We start from the raw sequence: 20935 nt of genomic DNA on the forward strand, positions 1-20935 counted from the left end.
GTTAGGACACACACTTAACTGGCTTCTTGTGCCTTGTTATTTCTCTGGAACCATGGCCCACCAAGGCCTTTTCTGAGTTTCTAGAGAGAGGTCCAGGGACCTTTGATGTCTGTTACCACACATTGACTGATGGTGTTTTATATTCAGAACTTTGTATTTATATACTATGAGGGACTTCAAGGAAAATGGAAGGCAGAGTACCTGTCTGTGGAGTCAGAGACGTGGGGTTGAGGAACTGTGGCCAGGCTGAAGCTCTGAGAGCAAGAGGAGTGGGCTGTAAGGCCCAGGCAAGGGCCAGCAGACTAGTGACTAAGGAAGAGATGAACACTGGGAAATGATGAAGGAAGGAGAATCCAGCGTGACCTCTCTTACGGAGCTGGCTGGGCTGGGGCATGATTCTTTCTTACAGTTCAGCTACTGACCTCCAGCTAGACCCGGTTGAAACTGAAGATCTGGAGGAAGAACTACTAGATGGTTTGGAAGACTGCTGCAGCCAGGTTGAGAACGAAGAGGAGGAGGGTGAGTAGAGAACTCTCTCGCCTCCAACTGGGAATTGGTCACCACTGCTAGGGAAGGGGGGCTAATGATTATATACCAGCTCCTCAACTCACTTTGTCACCTGCATTTATCATTTACTTTGGGGGTCTGAGGGCGGGAGTGGCTTTGGGGGGGCTTGTTCTCTAGTCCCCTGTCCCCCGAGTCTTGCCTTCTCCTTGCAGCTTTTGAGCTCAGGGGAGGCAGTGCAAGGCAGCAATGGGTGCTTGTGGCTTTTCGAGAAAGCTAAGCCAGGATGTCCGAGGAAGAGCCGCCTGGGCGTGGTGACTGAGTAGCAGCCTCTCCCACCTGGGCCTTCTCTGTTCTTCCCCCAGGAGACTCAGAGTGCTCCTCGTGCAGTGCCGTCTCCCCCAGCGAGTCGGTAGCAGTGATCTCTCGGTGAGTCCTGACTGTGTAGGTTGTTGGCAGACGCTCATTTACCTTCTCTTGAGGATTATAAAGGGAGGAATCACCCAAGTTATTAATTAATGGCCCTGTTAACCCTAACTCACTTTGGCCGAATTTTTATAGTTAGGACTTTAGTTTTCAAACAGGAATCAGTGGGAGGGAACAGAAGTGTATTTTATCAGCTGAGCTTAAAATCAGTAGTGTGTTTCTTGTGCTGCGATTCAGTCTTTAGGCTCCAAGAAATTGTTCAAGTAAAAAGCAAATAATCTCAAGAGGTAGTTAGAAAATTAATAACTAATTTCACAAAGAGACAATGTTTGAGGTAGATTCTTAGTTAGGCTGCACACATGAGGATATTTGCCACCTTGCCTTTTAAATGTGTCCCAAAGTCAGAAACAGTTCTGAGATAGATAATATCACTAATTGGAGCTTTTTTTCAGTGCTCTTTTGCTCCCTTTGGAAGTTGGTTTTATAAGACTAAAGTTGACCTTAGTAATAAATTTAATTTAAAATTCTGTAGCTATAATCTAGAGTATTTTATTGACTGCCCTTCATGGAATCTGAGGGATACCCATCTCTACCTAGGAAACCAAGAAGTCCATCTCTTAATGTAGACCCTCCTTTTGTAGAACAGATAATTGTAGAATGGTGCATAACCGAGATGTGGAATCAGGGGGAGGAAGGAACACAGGACACTGTAAATGAGGACATGTCTTTATGCTAAAGAGTTTTAGAACTTGCTTACAGATCATATAGACCACCTCTCTGGGTAGAAAGTTAACATTCTTCAGTATAATCTTCCTTGTTTCCTTCATCACTTCCAACTTTGTCTCAATATGAGGCTCTTATCTTCATTAATTATTTTTAGATATTTAAAAAAACCTCACAAAGTACCAACCATTAAAGTTTTTTTTCCTTTAAAAAATAACTTCTAAAAAAAAAAAAAAAACTTCTACTGAAAGTGTAAAAAACCAAAGTTCCTATTCTAATTTTAATTCTACTCTGGCCATACATGTCAAGGCTTGCCTAGCATGTGGAGCAGCCAAACTCTGGTTGCTTTCCTTTGTGTTGGCTCTGCCTTAGATGAAGCTGAGAGGAAGAGTTAGTCTCATCTAAGATTAGTATGGATGAGGCAGGCTGCATCTCTGAATGTGATGGTGGCTGCAGCTGTCCCAGTTTTAGAGTTCCAAACCAGCAAGGTGGAGAGAGTTGTTTAGAAAATGGAGAGACAGAATAGGGACTTTCTGTGAAGGTTGGTAGAAATCCTGTCATAGGTATCCTGTATCTGGTGCATAAATTCTGTTACTTTAAGCCTAACCCATTGCTCTTTCAGATAAGCAAATCTACTTCTGGCCGTATATATTAGATGTTGACCAAGGACTTCCACTCGCTCAAAGAGAAACACATTTAACGTTTAATTGACTTGGAGCCTCTTTTCCACACTTCAGGGTTATCTAGGTTTGTCTTCAGGCCTAGTTCAAGACAGCTGCACAGCCCTTTGTTTAACCTTTCTGATTTTTAAGATAAAATTCACAAAAGGTGTTTGTTAATTCTATGTTCATTAATTAATTTCTACAAAATGCACAGTCTATATGAGGCTTAAAACATGAGGTCAAGCAAATGGAGGTTAAAGAATTCTAAACCACTTTGCATTTTGACTAAAATCAGGCATCTTTTTGGATTGCTGAAATCTTATTTTTTCCCAATTATGAAAGATTTATTTATTATAGAAAAATTTGCACAGAAAAATCATTGAAAATACTACCTGTTTCCTCTGTCCAGCAATAGTATATTACATTTCCTGTTGAATATTCTTTTTCTAAGAATCATGTGAAATTAGAAATGGCATTGGTCAAGTTCAGCCTCTGTTTTTTCGGATATGAAAATTGAGGAACAGGGAAATTAAGTAACTATTTGCAAGGTCAGGGTTTTTAGTACCGCTAGACCAAAAGTCATGCCTTTTGAGGTTAATTTCAGTACTCTTGAGAGGCAGCTAACAAAGATTTTCTTTTCTTTTTTTTTTTAATTAAACTTTTGATTTTGAGACATTTATAGATTTTCATGCAGTTTTAAGAAATAATAGAGAGAGTCCCTTAGTTCTTTACCCAGTTTCCCCTGTGGTAACATCTTACACAGCGATAGTACAATATAATGTGACCAAGAATTAACGTTAATGAAGATGTGAACGTTTCTGTCACTGTAAGAATGCCTCCTGTTGCCCCGAGAGCCACGCCCACTTCCCTCCTACTCTCATCCCCTTCTTAACCCTTCATAACCAATAGTTTTGTTGTTCCAGGAATGTTATTCAAATGGAATAATAGCCATATGTAGCCTTTTGGGATTGGCTTTTTTCACTCAGCATATTCTCTACAGATTCATCCAAGTTGTTACACGTATGCATAGTTCATTCCTTTTTATTGCTCAGTAGTGGCCTGTGATACGGATGGACCACTTTGTTTAACCAGCCACCTGCTGAAGGATATTTTGTTTCCAGTTTTTGACTATACAGATAAAGCTGCTCATTGTGTACATATTTTTGAATGAACCTTTAAGTCTTCATGTCTCTGAGATAAATGCTGGGTTCTATGATAATTGCATGTTTAATTTTTTTGAGAAACTTCCAAAGCTATTTTCCAGAGTGGCTGTACCATTTTACATTCCTGTCTTGTCTTTGTTTTTAAATATGAACTCATTGTTTTTGATTTTCAACAATCTTAAATTCTAATATTCAGTAAATGGAAAGTCTTTAAAGTAAAAAAATTTGGAAATGAGGAATAGAGTTGAATTAATTGGATTTATTTAATTAATTGGAATTAATATTTAACTCAACCCAATAAAATTCATTAAAATTTTCTCAGGTTTGAAACACTGAGGTGTTTTATGTACAGTGCCTATTTCTGTTGTGCTGAAAAATAACAGGTAGAGTATTTCTTTATAAACTGAAAATTAATCTTAAATAATAAATATTTGTGGATCACATCAGCCTGATATAGAGGGTCATAACTATCCTCTCCATTTTCAATGTTATCTGAAGAAATTATCTGGGTCTGTCAGCTTGTGTCCAATAGATAGTCTAGGTCTTCCTATTTGAGACTCCTTGAGCTAGCCTTGATCAAGACGTTATTGGAATAACAGTAGTTCCTTTGAAACTCTGACCTGGAATAATACTTACTGACTTGCCTACAGGGAACGTTGAGCAACAGTGCCACCTCTTTCTTGTACTCACCATGGCCACTGCTCCAGATTCCCAGACCGTCTTACTGCCACACTGTTACGTAAAAGTCTGATGTCTGATGTCTCTGTTTTCAAAACAGAGAAGAGCATTCATCCATATTTCTTCAGATAAATATAAAATGAGTTAGAAGTAGCACTGCTTCTTTTCTTTCTGTTGCTTTTTCCCCTTTTTCTTTTTAAAAACCTCTTTACCTCTTCTTAGTTCTTTCTGTCTTTTCTGCTTTTCCTCCTCTTTTTTTATCCATATCATTCTTTTTCTCTCCTCATCTATTTCTCTTTGTCTAAGCATAGCATATTCCTCTACTGCTGCTGCTGCTGCTGCTGCTAAGTGCTCCACCCACTTAAACTCCTTACTTACTCTCAGAGCCACTCTTTTCAGGGACCTCCCCAGCCTATAGCTCATCACAGGAAATTTTAGTTGTATCATAGAATGCAATATTGGAAAACTTTGTCTTTAGGTGACATTTATGGTGTGATTGTGTATAGGTTAGCCTTAGCATGGATTAATATTTGCAGAGTAATTATTGAGCACTTGTCTCTGTAGAATCGCAGTGTAGAAGATAGCACCCTGAAAGAAACGATGTGTAACGGTAACAGCACTCAAAGTTGTGGCTTTGCCTTTCTCTACCGCATGGCTGTTTTTCATTGTAGGAACTGCATGGAGTTTCTGACCAAACCCCTTTCCAATGAGAAAGTTGTTCGACCAGCCCTCATCTACAGTCTCTTTCCCAACGTGCCCCCCACCATCTATTTTGGCACTCCAGATGAGAGAGGTAAACCTGGCCGAGTGTCTACCTGGAACAGCCCCAGGAGAAGAATGCTAGTGAAGCTGGCGATAGGGTGGAAGGGGTTTCCAGAATGGCTCTGTTGGTGCTTGGTTACCCCCCTGGTCCACCAGTCTGATGAGGGGATCTTTATCTGGTCCATCCTTTAGCTAACCCTCTCAGCCCCATAACCTCATGCTTCACTCTTGACCTTTAACCTTGTGTCTCTCCCCTTTTCATCCTCTTCTTCTCTCTGTGTTCCTCATTCCTGTGCAGTCCCCTTTCTTCCCCAAAGTGTGCTCCTTTGAAACTCTGACCTGGAATAATACTTCCTGACTTGCCTACAGGGAATGTTGAGCAACAGTGCCACCTCTTACTTCTACTCACCATGACTCTCCTGCTCTTCTCCACACCCTCCCTGCCCCCCACCCCCCGCCCCCTGTTTTCCCCAGTGGAGAAACTTCCCTGGGAGCAGAGGAAGCTGCTCCGGTGGAAGATGAGCACAGTGACCCCCAACATTGTCAAGCAGACCATTGGACGTTCCCACTTCAAGATCAGCAAGAGTGAGTCACTTGCCTTACTTCAAGCCTGTCCTCTGCCCCAGCAGATGGGCCCTGGGCAGGAGGGAACCCCTAGATTAGCTTCTGCTGTGTGAGGATCCTGTCCTGAAGTTTCCAACTTCATAAGAGGACATAGGTCTGAAATCCCTCTGCCTGGAGCCTGTTCCTCAAAATTGGAAGACAGAGGGCCATTGTTCTAGTCCTGACCCCAGGGCCTCATGTAGGACAGCTCCATGGCAACTCCTAGAAAACCGGGGCTGGGAGCCATGCCCAGGCTCTGGTGGTATTTCTGGGGCCTCTGAGCCACTCTCTGTCCCAGGGACCGAGCTGCTAGTAAGACTGACTTCCTGATGTGCCTTCTGTAGGGAATGATGACTGGCTGGGCTGCTGGGGTCACCACATGAAGTCTCCTAGTTTCCGATCCATTCAGGAGCATCAGAAGGTAGGGGCCTTTTCTGAGCTGCTCTTCCCCTGGACTTGGGCAGAGGAAGGTTGGTAGTAGAAGTAGGGAAGAGGAGGATGACCATAGTGAAGTCAGGAGGGCTCAGAGGGTGGAGAAAGTATGGGAGGTGGGTGCTGTGTGAGCCCCCAGTGGATCATGCTCACCTAGTAGGTCAGCTACAGTGTCTTGGACAGATAAAGCATCTAAGACACTTTTTCCCTGGTGTATCTTGAGACGCAATGCCTGTTTTCAGTTTATCATGTTTTTCCTCTAACCACTGCACATTGCCTCTGTTCCTCCAAGCTGAATATGTGTAAAGAGGTCTCATTTGAAGTGAATAGTCCCTTTTCCCCAGGAAAGCCAGGTGCTTTTCTTTGTCCTAGAGGCATGGAAAAAGACTTAACAGGTTTTTCTTTACTTTTACGGTGAATGTTATGTCTGTCTTAGTTACTCTTTTACGTCATGAACTATTGACTCCTAAAGGGCACTACATTGTGTTGTGTTGTGTTTGTGTTTTAATCGTTTTTTGGTGGATGCTCAGCGCGGGATACTTAAGGACCTTTAGACAGTGACAGTCAGATGGAACAGGAGCTTAGAATGTTGGAATGGTGTAGTGAGTCTTGCTGTCTTCTCGTGGTCTCACATGGCCCTGTCTCTCCCTGCTCCCACCCTCTGTCCCCTCTGCAGCTAAACCACTTCCCAGGTTCATTCCAGATTGGGCGCAAGGACCGACTGTGGCGGAACCTGTCCCGCATGCAGAGCCGCTTTGGCAAGAAGGAGTTCAGTTTCTTCCCCCAGTCCTTCATCCTACCCCAGGACGCCAAGCTCCTGCGCAAAGCCTGGGAGAGCGGCAGCCGCCAGAAGTGGATTGTTAAACCAGTGAGTGGTCCTGGCGGGCAGCAGGCAGGGCCCGAGAGTGGGAGTGCCAGAGTATTGGGCCAGGTAGACAAATCCTCTCCTCTCCTCTCCACTCAACCTCTAGCCAGCGTCCGCTCGAGGCATCGGCATCCAGGTCATTCACAAGTGGAGTCAGCTCCCCAAGCGGAGGCCCCTTCTGGTACAGAGGTGAGCCTGTCTCCAGCTGTGACCCCGCTCCCTGCTTCCCACCTCTTCAGCCTCAGAGGGCCCCTTTTCACCACGTTCTTTTGTCCTTTGTCCTCCCAGCCAAAGACCTTCCTCAGCCCACTCTTTAAAGGTCTTTATCCTGGAAACCCAGAGAAGGCAATTGCACCCCACTCCAATACTCTTGCCTGGAAAATCCCATGGATGGAGGAGCCTGGTAGGCTGCAGTCCATGGGGTCTCGAAGAGTCGGACACGGCTGAGTGACTTCACTTTCACTTTTCACTTTCATGCACTGGAGAAGGAAATGGCAACCCACTCCAGTGTTCTTGCCTGGAGAATCCCAGGGACGGGGGAGCCTGGTGGGCTGCCATCTGTGGGGTCGTGCAGTCAGACACGACTGAAGTGACTTAGCAGCAGCAGCAGCAGCAGATACTGGGAACCATTAGCTGGCTTTTGCTGTGGCTCAGTTACCTGCCAAGCCCTGTCTCATCTCTCCTGTCCCTGAAGCTGGCCTTCTGTCTTGTCCCTGAAGCTGGCCTTTCTCTTTGTAGGTATCTCCACAAACCCTACCTCATCAGTGGCAGCAAGTTCGATCTGCGGATCTATGTTTACGTCACCTCCTACGATCCTCTACGGATTTACCTCTTTTCAGATGGACTCGTCCGCTTTGCCAGTTGCAAGTATGTGGTGGTGGTGGCGGCTCACCCTGACAGCCTTGGGGATTTGCTTTTCCTCCAGGGAGGGAAGCTGGAGAACACCAAAGAGGAAAATAACCTATGTTTTGGTAGTTTTTATTAGCAAAGGAGAAGGTGGAGTGCCTTTGGGAAAACCTTGTCTTCCTTTTCTTCCATGTGACAGCTTTACTTGTACATCAAACACTTCTGACACCACCTATAACCAGATGGTGGGTTTTTTTCTCCCCACACAAAGCATTTCTATACAACACCAACTGGCTCTCCTACAGTTGAACTCAATTCTGACATGTCTGTCTGGGGACATCATCAGATCCCATGGGTCAAGGGCTGAGTCTCACCAGGCTGCCCCTCCCTCCACCACCTGTGATGCCAGTCACGAGTGCAGGTGGCTCCCTGTGCGTCTCACCAGTGGGCTGTAATCAGAGGTTCCCATGAACCCCTCCTCGAGGCTGTGGGTATCAGTTTGGTTAATTTTCTAGAGCAGCTCACAGAACTTAAGAAAACACTGCTTATATTTATTGATTTATGAAAAATGGATGTGATAAAGGATACAGAACAGGGGGATGGAAGAGATGCACAGAGCAAGGCGTGTAAGGAGAGGCACCAAGCTTCCATGCCCTCTCTGGGCGGGCCGCTCTCCCAGCATCTCAACAGGTTCACCCACCTGGAAGCTCTCATATTTGCAGAATTTTTACAGAGGCTTCAGCACTTAGGCTTGATTGATCATTAGCTCCATTTTCAGCCCTCCTCCCTTTTTTAAGATAATGGGAGTTGGGGGGGGGGAGCTGAAAATTCCAAACATCTAATCATGTCTTGGCCTTTCCAGTGACTGGCTGTCATCCAGGAGCCATCAGGAGCTCACCCAGTGTCGCCTCGTTAGAACAAAAGATGCTCCTATTACCCAGGAAATTATAAGGGTTTCAGCAGCTCCGTGTCAGGAACTGGGGTCAAAACACCAAATCTGAGAACAAAGTTGCTCCTTATACTTGTACCACTTAGGAATCTACAAAGGTTTCAGGAGCTCTGTGTCCGGGAGTGGGGCAGGGTCCAATATATACATATTTATTATTATAAATCACAGTATTACATGCAGAATGGGAGATAAGGGGGTTCTCTACTTCACTAAACAGGGAGGGTCTGTCTACAGAACTGAGGTAGGATAAAATAGGAGATAAGTTTAGCTGTAGTGTTCTAGAAACCTTACCAGAAGATGTGCTTCTCAGACTCTTGCATCCGCAAAGATCTGTCCACTTACCTGCTCAGGATCTGGAGACATGTTTGGACCATTATCCATCTGCTGTATCACCATCTCCCCTCTGCCTTTCCTCTCACTTGCAGGTATTCCCCTTCCATGAAGAGCCTTGGCAACAAATTCATGCACCTGACCAACTACAGTGTCAATAAAAAGAATGCCGAGTACCAGGCCAATGAAGATGAAACAGCCTGCCAGGGCCACAAATGGTACCCAGACAGTGTCCCCATCAAGTGGAGGCCTGCAAGAATACAGGGTTCTAGGGTTTGAGGAGGTTTCAGGGGAGTGGTGAATGGGAGGAGTAATATAAGACCCAGAGATTATATCATATAGATACTTGGCAATTCAGAATTGGTCTCTTTGTATCCAAACTCCTCTCTGTCCTAATTCAAAACATCAAAAGAAGACATATGAAGAAGATACCTTTGGGCCTCTTACTCCTTTTTCTTCCTCTTCACTGATCATTCTTAGATTCTAACCCTAAATACTCCCTTCTTCTCCCCCACCTCACAGGGCACTGAAGGCTTTATGGAGCTACCTGAGCCAGAAGGGAGTCAACAGTGATGCCATCTGGGAGAAGATAAAGGATGTCGTTGTCAAAACCATCATCTCGTGAGTCACACTGCTACCCTGGGTGGGGCCTGCCACCAGATCCTCTTTTTCTCGTGGGCCTCCACACTGCTGTTCTCTAAACTCTAGCCCATGCTGTGTTTCCGTTTCTGAGATCAGGGTTTAGGAAGGAATAGAGAAGACTTAAATCCTGCTGTACTGAACTGCATCCCTAGAAGCTGGCTCCAGGTCACAGGCATTTCTAGAGTTGCTTTTCTTGGGTGGCTTCCTTTTTCCCATCTCTGAGCCACTCCATGGGCCTAGGCAGCTCTAGGCAGGGTCTTTGGGAGGAGCTGAACTGAATACTTTATCCTCCCTGGGACCAGGTCAGAACCCTATGTGACCAGCCTGCTGAAGATGTATGTGCGGCGGCCTTACAGCTGCCACGAGCTCTTTGGTTTCGATGTCATGCTGGATGAGAAACTCAAGCCCTGGGTTCTAGAAGTGAACATTTCCCCCAGGTAGGTGTTCTCAGGGTGCACAATAGGAGCCTTTCCCTGGCCTCCTGATCCTATTTCTGCTCCAGTCCTGCTGACTTTGGGAAGACCTTTCCTTCCTTAAATCCCTTCATAATTAGTTTACTGTTTACTGTTTGTTTGTTCTTGCCATCATCTCAAGGTTTTCTGATATTGGAGACAGGCTGTTAAAAGTTGCTCTTTTAAACTTGATACCTACTGCATGCTTTTCCTCTAGCAAAGCAAAGTCACAGGCAGGAACCACCCCGATCGAGGTTATTCACTACCTGTGGGGCAGGAAGAACCTCACGATGATCATGAATTTGGGTGTAAATGCAGCTGGTGTTGACTTGGACATGTCAGTTTTAGTGTCTGGAAACAGTTGGACTGGAAACAGTTTTAGTGTCTGCTTGTAGCACTCTTTGTATGCTTTCCCCAAAGCCTCCACTCCAACTCTCCGCTGGACATCAGCATCAAAGGCCAGATGATCCGTGACCTTCTGAACCTGGCAGGCTTTGTTCTGCCCAATGCAGATGATATCGCTTCCAGCTCCAGCAGCTCCAGCAGCTCCACCACCAGGTCAGCCCCCTTGCTTGTCTGACTCTGGGAAGGGATGGTATCTGGGTGTTCCTTCCTACTTGGTCTCCCTTGCTGCTCCATCTCCCACTGCAATATATCCACACACCACTGCCATGTCAGTGTTCCTAGAGGCATGTTTGGTTAATTGCTCCCCTGCCAAGGAATCCCTACAGGGCCTAGGAACCAGCTTTAAATTCCTCAAGCAGACAGTCAAGGCCCTAGCCGGTTTTTCCCAGGCACCCCATCCTTTACTCCTCTTCCCAGCTCATGTGCTCTGACAAACTGGATCACTCTTAGAACCTCAGGGTTGGAAGGATCCTTAAGGATTAGTTAGTCCGGTCTCCTCTCTGAATCGTGTGCTGCCTCTCATTGTTCCCCTATGGTATCCCTTCCTCTGCTCATGGGGTTCCTTCCTTCTGAAATTCCACTCAGCAAGACCTCCCTGTTTTGACCTCACCCATCCATCCAAGCCTAGCTGAAGGCAACCTCTTCATGAAACCTGCTCAATGTGTGGTCTCTCCTCCACACCTTCAAAGTGCTCAGAACCACACTTGAGGAAAGGGAGCTAATATTTAGTTGGTATGTCCTCTGTGTACAGAAAAGCCTAAAGTTCATCTCCAAAGTAGCCCATGAAGTTGGTATTAGTATCCTCAGTTTACAGATGAGGAAACTGAAAAATCACTGGGATTTAAGTGACCCATCCAAGGTCATTCATCTGCAGAGCTATAGAGCTGGGCTTCAAATCCTATGGGCTTCAAATCCTAATTTGTAGCAACAAGACTTGCTTTCCACATTGTACCTTATAGTTTTAGACTTGGCTCTGTGCTGTAGTTGTTACTTGATCCGTGCCATCCTGTGAGCTCCTTGGAGACCGTCTTTGTGTCTGTCAGTAGTAATTGTAGTAATGTGAAGTAAGGGGTAGGGCGTCAGGGAACCTGTCCAGGATCACACAGCCAGTAGGGCCAACCTGGGTATTTAGTAAGTGTTCACTCAGTTAAACTACACTGAAGTATACAGTGATTATTCCATGGTCTTTTTTTTTTTTTTTTTCCATTTAAATACAACTTAAAGAGGATGCTTTGTACCCTTTTAGTTCTTTTGTGGTGCTGGATCTTTGACTCTCGGGCTATTTGAGTGTAGTGCATTGCAGTCTGATCTACTCCAGTAACAAACTTCTGTCCATCTTTCTTTGTTTTCTCCTGAGGGAGGGTGTCTTTCTGGGCTGAACCTTCTCTCTACATGTACTCAGGATGTGAAGCTGCTGACCTTACCCCTTGCCCCCTTCCCACCCCCTGTCTTAGCTTGCCCAGCTCACCCAGGGACAGATGTCGAGTGGCCCCAGAGTACTTCACTGCACAGAAGATGAAGAAAGCCTATTACCTGACCCAGAAAATTCCTGATCAGGTAGGAGACTGCCTTTACCCCAGTGCCAGCAGAAAGCTTCCCTGGTCAAACCTGTGGGGCCCCGAGGCAAACAGCTCTTCATCCCTCTCAGGCAGGATTTCTTACATACCCACATGCAAGGATTTGCTGGCATGTATGTCACTAGAGAGGACTTCCGTGGTGGCTCAGATGGTAAAGCGTCTGCCTACAACGCAGGAGACCCGGGTTCGATCCTTAGGTCAGGAAGATCCCCTGGAGAAGGAAATGGCAATTAGAGGAGAGAGCTGATGGCCTTTAGTATGTGTTAAGCAACCACTGTTCTTAGCAAAATACTGTGCCAGTCCACTCTTCTTGTAGACCTGTTGACACTATGGGTTTATTTCCCAGAGGGGCACTGAGCTCCTGCAAGGCTTAACTTTCTCAGCAGATAAGGGAGTCAGACGGAAGGATGGCAGACATAAGGCTGTGGCCACATCTGAGTTGCTGGATTCTGATCTTGACTTCATCAAACAAATCATTTAACATCTATGCCCCCTGGCTCTCCTCACCACTGCCAAGAATCTCTTCATCCTCTGAATAAGCTCAGTAGATTTGGGAATAGATGAGGTCCAAAGCTAGCCATCCCAGCCTGCCCTAGTGGTCTTTGGAAAGTCCTGGAGCCTTAGGACCCTGAAGCCATGCTTCCTACCCCCAGTGTCTTCATTCTCTGCCTCTGCCTTACATGCCTTGCCACCCTTTTTCCCCCCTGGTCTTCGGGCCGTAGGACTTCTACGCATCTGTGCTGGATGTCCTGACACCAGATGATGTTCGGGTTCTAGTTGAGATGGAGGATGAGTTTTCTCGCCGTGGTCAATTCGAACGCATTTTTCCATCTCGAATCTCTTCTCGCTATCTCCGCTTTTTTGAGCAGCCACGATATTTCAACATTCTCACCACCCAATGGGAACAGAAGTACCATGGCAACAAGCTCAAAGGTGATATGTCTTCCCTGTCCCCAGGAGGCCATGTTTAATGAGAGGTTAAATCCCAGTAGACCAAGAAACAGGCCTCCGTAGCAAGAAGAATAGGCCAGTTGATTCCACCTTCTTCTTCTTTTTTTTAAGATGACTCTTTTATTAATTAATTATTTTGGCTACACTGGGTCTTCACTGCTGTGGATGGAGTTTCTCTAGTTTTGCAACAAGCAGGCTCTAGGGCCTAGGCTCAGTAGTTGTGATGCATGGGCTTAGTTGTCTCACAGTATGTGGGATCTTCCCAAACTGGGGTTCAAACCTGTGCCCCTGCATCAACAGGCAGATTCTTAGTCACTGGACCACCAGGGAAGTCCGATTCGGATTCCATCCTCTTGAGTCCCACCCTTGTTAATCTCATCCTAGGAGTAGATCTGCTTCGGAGTTGGTGCTACAAAGGGTTCCACACAGGAGCCATCTCTGATTCTGCTCCAGTGGTGAGTGATGCTGCCAGGATACAGGGGACGGCCCTGCCTCAGCCCCTCCCTCTCCCACCCTAACAGTTCAGCCTGGGTTGGGTGCGGGTCCAGACCCTCTCACTTCTTCCTAGGGTTCTGCAGGCCTCTGTGTCTCAGGACCCTTCCCTTTCAAGGGATACTTGCCTCTGGGATTCCCTGGATGCCTTTCTTTCAAGGATCAAAAGTGCTTTGTACCCTCACCTTCTTGTCTGGATCAGGAGGGGGCCAAGACTTACTCTCCCCAACATGGGCCCATTCCGGCAGGGTCACCCTTTAGTCACTCCAAGGTAGAGCTGGAAAAGAGGCCTAAGACCCAGACACTCTCCCCTGATCTTGACCTAGCCCTTTTGGCCTCATTGCTTCCTTTGCTTCCAGTGGACTCTCCCGGCCTCAGTTCTGACTGTCCCAAAGGCTGATGCGACACTCAGTGATTTCTCTAAGCCAGAGACTGTCAAGCTGAGGTGAGTGCTGCCTGGACAAGGGAAGGGTGTTGGGGGTGAATTCAGGGAGTTTCCTTCCTTCCTCTCTTGCCATATTCTGATGAGATCAGTATTCTCCAGCTGGAGGTTGGTGGGACTATCAGAATACTCTGTCACAGCCTCCTCTTCCAGGCGGCTCTTGATATGCTCGGTAAAGCTGAGCTGGAGCACAGAAGCAGCCACTTTCAGCCATACTGCAATGAATACTGTGAATGCCTGCTCTAGACTCCAAAGGGAGCAGACTGTGGGTTAAAGTCTCAGTTACACAGAGTCTCAGCCATTTCTTTCCTCCTGTTCCCTTCAGAAAACATGGCTCCACTGAGCGAAATATACCACTGTCTGAAGATGGGACCATGCCCAAGCTGAAGAAGACCCAAGCTGGCCTTTCCTCTCCTCCCAGGAAACTCAGTTCCTCAGAGGACAGTGAGGACACCAGCAAAGAGCCCAGTCTCTCCACCCAGTTGTTACCTGTGATCAAGTTCTCTGGGCAGACTTCGAGACTCTCCGCTTCCACCAGCTCCCAGTCAGCTGGTGGCTCCCTCCTGGCTGCTGTGAGCCTGTGACAGGCCTCTCTCCACTTGCCTGCCCAGGCATACCAGCGTCAGCTACCTCACGGGAACCGGCCGGCCGGGCAGCCTGAGCCCCCACCCCCTCCACTCTGCCCCTCCTCAGAGTATTTTTTGAAGTGGTTGAATTGTAGAGATGGGTATTCGGCGGGCTGAAGGGGTGGTTGGGAGGGGGAGAAGGTGAGACAGGTTCACTGGCTGGCACCTCATATCTCAGCAGAGAAGCTAATGATGGCTACTCAGCCTTATAAAGCAGGGTTTGGTTTCTACCTTCAGAGAGCCACGTGTGGTTTGTTTTGGTGCAGTGGTGTTGAGTTATAACTCAAGAGGAGAAAGCATATTGAACATATTTGGGCCTGAAGTCCCTTGCTCTCTATATAATTGAAGAGATTGCTCTGAGGGTCCTTATTTCCTCAGGTCTCACCCTCTCCCCTTCCCAACCCCCATCCTGAGGAGTCACTTTCAGAAACCTCCAGGCTTCCTCAGTACTTGGGCAAACAGAGACCATGACATGCAGAATCAGTTTCCTGTCGTCCTTGTCTTAAGGACATCACCACCTCCAGACTGTTTTTCCTTTCATGTACCCACCCATCCAGTAGCCCTTGGTCTTCCTGCTCTGACCTCACATCACTACTTGTTCAGCCTTCTAGACTTCCCTCTCACGGATGTTACCTCTTCAGCTCTTAGCTTTCTGTGAGGTGAGAGCTTCTGTGAACTTTGTGAATTTCTCATGGCTGCAGTAAAGGAGCCCAGATAATCCTAAGAGAAGGGTGGAGGAGCTGATGTTCCCCCTTCACTCTCTCTGGTGATCGGGGTCTGGCTCACAGGTCTCTGGGGCATGCAGACTCTGGTGGCCTGGCGGGCAGGTTTCAGAAACAGCCAACATTGTAGCATGAGCTACCAGTCAGGGCTCCTGGCTAAACTCTTACACACTGAACTGGATCTACCTCCTGCCCCAAGACTCAGCCAGCAGTGAGTGTTCAATAAATGTTGTTCACGTGAACTAGAGATCTCACAGGATGTGAACACCTAAACCAGGTTTCCTCCTGCCTGGGCTGAAGTGCCACCCAGGGGGAAGCCAAGGTGGGAGAGTTTGGACCAGAAAGTTTGTTTTCACTTGAACTATGCGCCTCCTTAACTTGACACCTCCTGGTTGCCTCTCGGCCCCCTCCCCAGCCCTACAGTCCTTTCTTTCTTCAGTTTATTTTTCTCCCAGCAGGGCCCAACAAGAAGCCAATTGGTCCCTTGATTCTGACACCCAGGTTTTCCCTTTAGTGCATCAGGCAGGAAGCTCTGCTCACGGTCTGACCCCAGACCGTGAACAAGGCTTTCTCTGCCTTTGTTCTTGAGCTTTGGAAAGATAGCCTGCTCCATTCCCTGCTATGGGAGTTCTGTGGTGAGTTGGAAGGGAACCCTGGAAAAAGCCCTGAGAGGCCTGACTGGGTTCAAGGCCATACCGCTGATATGTGAAGGCCATGTTGACAGCTGTGAAGAAAGCTGGATAGCGAAGTCCTGGGGCATCACTGCTTGATGGCAAGGACTTCAAAGTCAGGGCCACAGGAGAGGTGCTTGACAGTCCTGTTCATTCTCTTCTGATAGCCTGGAAGCCAGCTCCCTCTTGTCCTCTGTGGGTGCCATGTCCTAGTGCAGATGTCAAAACAAACCTTGTGACGAGGACAGGAAGCAGCCTTCCTATGAGACCAGCCACCCACTTAAGCTGTTTGGCTGTGGCTGGTCTTCTGGTGCAAGGGCTTAGGTGCGGAGGCCTGACTGAGCTGTGCTACTCCCTGGAAACCAACTTCAATACCATGCCTCCGAGAATCCCCAGAGAGCACAACTACCTCCGTTCCCATAACTGGAGAAGGGACCGGCCTTGCAGTATGATGAGAGGCAAGGGAGTAAGTGGTGGGGAAATAAAAGGAGTGGTGGGCATAGACTGTTTTCAGTAGTTTAAAGGGCTTCCCTGGTGGCTCACACAGTAAAGAATCCACCTGCAATGTGGGAGACCTGGGTTTGATCCCTGGGTTGGGAAGATCCCCTGGAGGAAGGCATGGCAACCCACTCCAGTATTCTTGCCTAGAGAATCCCCATGGACAGAGGAGCCTGGTGGGCTACAGTCCATGGGATTGCAAGGAATTGGACATGACTGAGCACCTAAGCACAGCAATAGTTTAAAACATGTTTGTACTTTTTAAAGTTTTCATCACCTTTGAGTGTCTGATAGATGTGAGTGTGTTGCTGGATGGGAGAAAGGAATGAGGTTTATGTATCATACTTCCCTTTCAGCCTTGAGAGAAAATGATCTTGCTTATTGACCATTCAGCATACATACTTAGCAGTGCATACCCACAGTATAAGGTATTTGGCTAAACAAGCCATTAGGGGGAAGTACTGAGATTTGGGGGAAAGTTTAAATTTGAGAATGTTGTTGTTCAGTCGCTTAGTCATGTTCCACTCTTTACAACCTCATGACTTAGAACACACTAGACTTCCCTGTCCTTCACTATCTCCCCAAGTTTGCTCAAACTCATGTCCACTGAATCAGTGATGGCATCCAACCATCTTGTCCTTTTTCACCCCCTTCTCTTGCCTCAATCTTTCCCAGCATCAGGGTCTTTTCCAAGGAGTCAATTCTTCACATCAGGTGGCCAAAGTATAGGAGCTTTAGCTTCAGCATCAGTTCTTCCAATGAATATTCAGGTTTGATTTCCTTTAGGACTGACTGCCTTGATCTCCTTGCTGTCCAAGGGACTCTCAAGAATCTTCTCCAGCACCACAGTTCAAAAGCATCAATTTTTTTGGCACTCAGCCTTCTTTATGGTCCAACTCGCACATCCATACATACTAGTATGTCCATCCATACTACTGGACAAACTATGGTTTTGACTGTATGAATCTTTGTCAGCAAAGTGATGTCTCTGCTGTCTAGGTAGGTCATAGCTTTTCTTCCAAGGAGCAAGTGTCTTTTAATTTCGTGGCTGCAGTCACCATCTGCAGTGATTTTGGAGCCCAAGAAAATAAAGTCTGTCACTGTTTCCATTGTTTCCCCATGTATTTGCCATGAATTGATGGGACCAGATCCCATGATCTTTGTTTTTTGAATGTTGAATGTCAGTTTTTTTCTAAATTGATAATGTACCTAGTCCTTGTTTGGAGAAAGGGGAGCAAGTGCCCTTGAGGCAAGAAATGCCATGTACCGGGTATTTCTGAAGCACTGGAGCAAGGATTTGAGGGCAGGGGCAGCAGCAAGGAGGGTGATCACTATTTGTTTACTTCCGATTTACTCAAGCTTGATCAGACACTAAGGAACTTAGAATGAATACTTAATAGAAAGGTGGCATGGGGCTAAGAAAAGAGCGTGGATCTTGGGAGTCTAACATCGGGTTCAAATCTCTGTTCCTCAGTGCAGCCTTGGGCATGTCATCTAGCTTTTTAAAGTTTTACAATAATACGAATTTAATACCTGCATTGCAAGGTTATGGAAATTATGGGTAGGGAAAGGCAGGCTAGAGATGTAAAACCCTTTCCATGGGGGAATGAAGGCACTCTAGAGACATTTTAGAAGTGAAGAGGCCGGGACAGGGTTTAGATACCTTATCACGCCTACTTCCACCCCGGTGCACAAAGAAACCCCATCACCGTTATTCATTCTACTATTTCACTCTTTGTTGGGGATTTATTTCTTTGGTTAAATATTTCACAGACAGAATGCAAATTAAAAGTATGTGAATTGGGCTTATTCAGTTCTATTCAGAGAGAAGCTTTGAAATAAAAAGGGAATGCAACCTAGATGTCCATTGGCAGACGAATAGATAAGAAAGCTGTGGTACATATACACAATGGAGTATTACTCAGCTATTAAAAAAATGGATTTGAATCAGTTCTAATGAGGTGGATGAAAGTGGAGCCTATTGTACAGGTGAAGTAAGTCAGAAAGAAAAACACCAATACAGTATATTAACACATAAATACGGAATTTAGAAATATGGTAACGATGACCCTATATGTGAATTAGCAAAAGAGACACAAATGTAAAGAACAGACTTTTGGACTCTGTGGGAGAAGGCAAGGGTGAGATGATTTGAGAGAATAGCATTGAAACATGTATATTACCATATTTGAACTAGATCACCAGTCCAGGTTCGATGCATGAGACAGGGCACTCAGGGCTACCCTGAGGGATGAAATGGGGAGGGATGTGGGAGGGGGGTTCAGGAAGGGGGACACACACACACCTACAGCTGATTTATGTCAATGTATGGCAAAAACCACTACAATATTGTAAAGTAATTAGCCTCCAATTAAATTAATTTTTTAAAAAGTCTTTTTCCTCTCAAAAAAAAGGGGGGGTGGTACTGCAAGGGAGCAGCGGATGCCTAGAGGCTGGAGAAGGGAGGAGCAGGGCACAGAAAATAGAGACCTTGAACTGGAGTCAAAGAACATGCATCAACGCAACAGCTGTGCCAAGGGACGCTTGTGGTTATAGGTCCATTCTTGTGATTTCAGGCTATTTATTAATAGGTGAGGGTGATTGTGTCTCCTGTCACCCTCTTGAGAGGACACACCTGATTGTGCTCAGGGACCATCCAGTACCAAGCCAGTGAAGGAGGCTGATAATCCAGGGACACAGCTGAATCAGTTACCCAAATAACATAGTCACTGAAGGCAGCTGGGGGACCTCCCCTCCTGGCTTCATCTGGGTTTGTCCTAAGGCTCAGCTCTGTTTACGGCTCAAATCCTCGACTGCTTTGGAACACTGATGGTTTTCAGAGGTGTGTAGTTGAGGGAGCTCCATTTCATGCCACTTGACATTCTAATCCAGCCTCTTGAACAACACTCGGCCTTTGATCCCCGTGTAGCAGTTTGCACCCTTGATAATGTCAGGCTCATTTGACTTGACTCTTCGTCAGCTTTGGAGTCTTGAGAACTGCGAGCAACCTTAGGTTGTCCTTGGCAGATTTCTCATAGGTGAAAGAATTCAAGAAGCATCAATAGCAGGGCGGGTGTTTTCTAAAGCTTATTTGTGCCTTAATTATAATGGACTGAGATGCATGAAATTCTGCAGACTGTCATGGGGGAAATCTAACACAATTTTGTAAAGATAATGATCTAAATTGTAACTAATATAGTGGGGAGACCAAAGCCTACCTCCATGGGTAGTTATGAGGGTTGGGAAGGGAGGGGGTATACATAAAGCACCTAGCAAAGTACCTGATACATATATAGTGCAGATTTAAAATCGATTCTAAACAAAAAAGCATTAACACTACCAAAGCCATTTTCATAGAGGAGCAGTAACTATGTAACAGCATGTTACTATTACAGTGGTTTTATGATACCAGTATAGTAGCATTTTGCGGTTATAAAACTGTGATAAACATGGAACAGCAAACAGGTGATTTAATCAAGATAATTTGTTTAGAAGGATTGAAGTCCTTCAGTTCAGTTCAGTTCAGTCTCTCAGTCGTGTCCAACTCTTTGCCACCCCATGAGTCGCAGCACGCCAGGCCTCCCTGTCCATCACCAACTCCCGGAGTTCACTCAGACTCATGTCCATCGAGTCAGGGATGCCATCCAGCCATCTCATCCTCTGTCGTCCCCTTCTCCTCCTGCCCCCAATCCCTCCCAGCATCAGAGTCTTTTCCAATGAGTCAACTCTTCGCATGAGGTGGCCAAAGTACTGGAGTTTCAGCTTTAGCATCATTCCTTCCAAAGAAATCCCAGGGCTGATCTCCTTCAGAATGGACTGGCTGAAGTCCTTAACATTAGTTAAGTCAGAGAAGTGCAATTAAACCTGTACTGATGCAGGCTGAGGAGCCAATAGGGAAAAGCTACCACCTATGGGATTACGACTGCACCTGTAAATAAGAATTGCACCAAGGCAGAATCACAGGGCAGGCCTGGCTGAACTTCCCTTGGCCGGTCCCTCAGTCCCTGATGCAGGCAGGTGGCTAAGCTCTCCTCTCCCTTCCCTGTGAGGCCCACAACACACTCAGGACCATGGCCTGAGCCAAGAGCCTGTAGTTCAGAGAAAGGAGGTCTTCCTCCTCGCATGTCACTCAAGGCACATTCCTGGGGAACCTGGTGCTGAAACATATGTAGACAGCCTGCTTCTGGGTCAGGGTTTCTGTGTAGCCGAACAGCTCACTGTGATCTATTGAAAGTCAGCCCTCAACTTAAGGGTTTGGTGGGTGGCGGGGGGGGGGGGGGGCTGTTGGGGGTGGGGCATGGGGAGTCTTAAGAAAAAAAAAAACTACAAGGAGACACCACTTACACAAAACAGCTCAAATGAAAAAAGACTGAAAATACCAAGTGTCTGTGAACATGGAGCAGCTGAAACAGATACATTGTTGGTGGGGATGCAAAATGGTACATTGAAAAATAGCTCAGTAGGTTCTTACTAAGTGAAGCACACTCAACATATGACCCTGCAGGGCATATGTT

At 46.4% G+C, this 20935-nt stretch overlaps 1 protein-coding gene across 1 annotated transcript in view; it reads left to right on the forward strand.

Moving 5' to 3' along the window:
* TTLL4 (tubulin tyrosine ligase like 4) overlaps window positions 1-17525 on the forward strand; it is a 39492-nt gene extending 21967 nt beyond the window's left edge. The window contains 17 exon segments of the mRNA NM_001205708.3: window positions 410-519; window positions 870-933; window positions 4828-4949; window positions 5393-5503; window positions 5866-5942; window positions 6630-6821; window positions 6925-7007; window positions 7557-7685; window positions 9039-9161; window positions 9466-9564; window positions 9888-10022; window positions 10458-10595; window positions 11897-11999; window positions 12742-12952; window positions 13355-13425; window positions 13822-13907; window positions 14230-17525. Coding sequence (NP_001192637.3) covers window positions 410-519; window positions 870-933; window positions 4828-4949; window positions 5393-5503; window positions 5866-5942; window positions 6630-6821; window positions 6925-7007; window positions 7557-7685; window positions 9039-9161; window positions 9466-9564; window positions 9888-10022; window positions 10458-10595; window positions 11897-11999; window positions 12742-12952; window positions 13355-13425; window positions 13822-13907; window positions 14230-14488 — 2113 coding nt within the window. The 3' untranslated portion in view covers window positions 14489-17525.
* The last annotated feature ends 3410 nt before the right edge of the window (window positions 17526-20935 follow it).

The sequence above is a fragment of the Bos taurus genome, chromosome 2 (genome assembly GCF_002263795.3).
Source record: "Bos taurus isolate L1 Dominette 01449 registration number 42190680 breed Hereford chromosome 2, ARS-UCD2.0, whole genome shotgun sequence".
NCBI lineage: Eukaryota > Metazoa > Chordata > Mammalia > Artiodactyla > Bovidae > Bos > Bos taurus.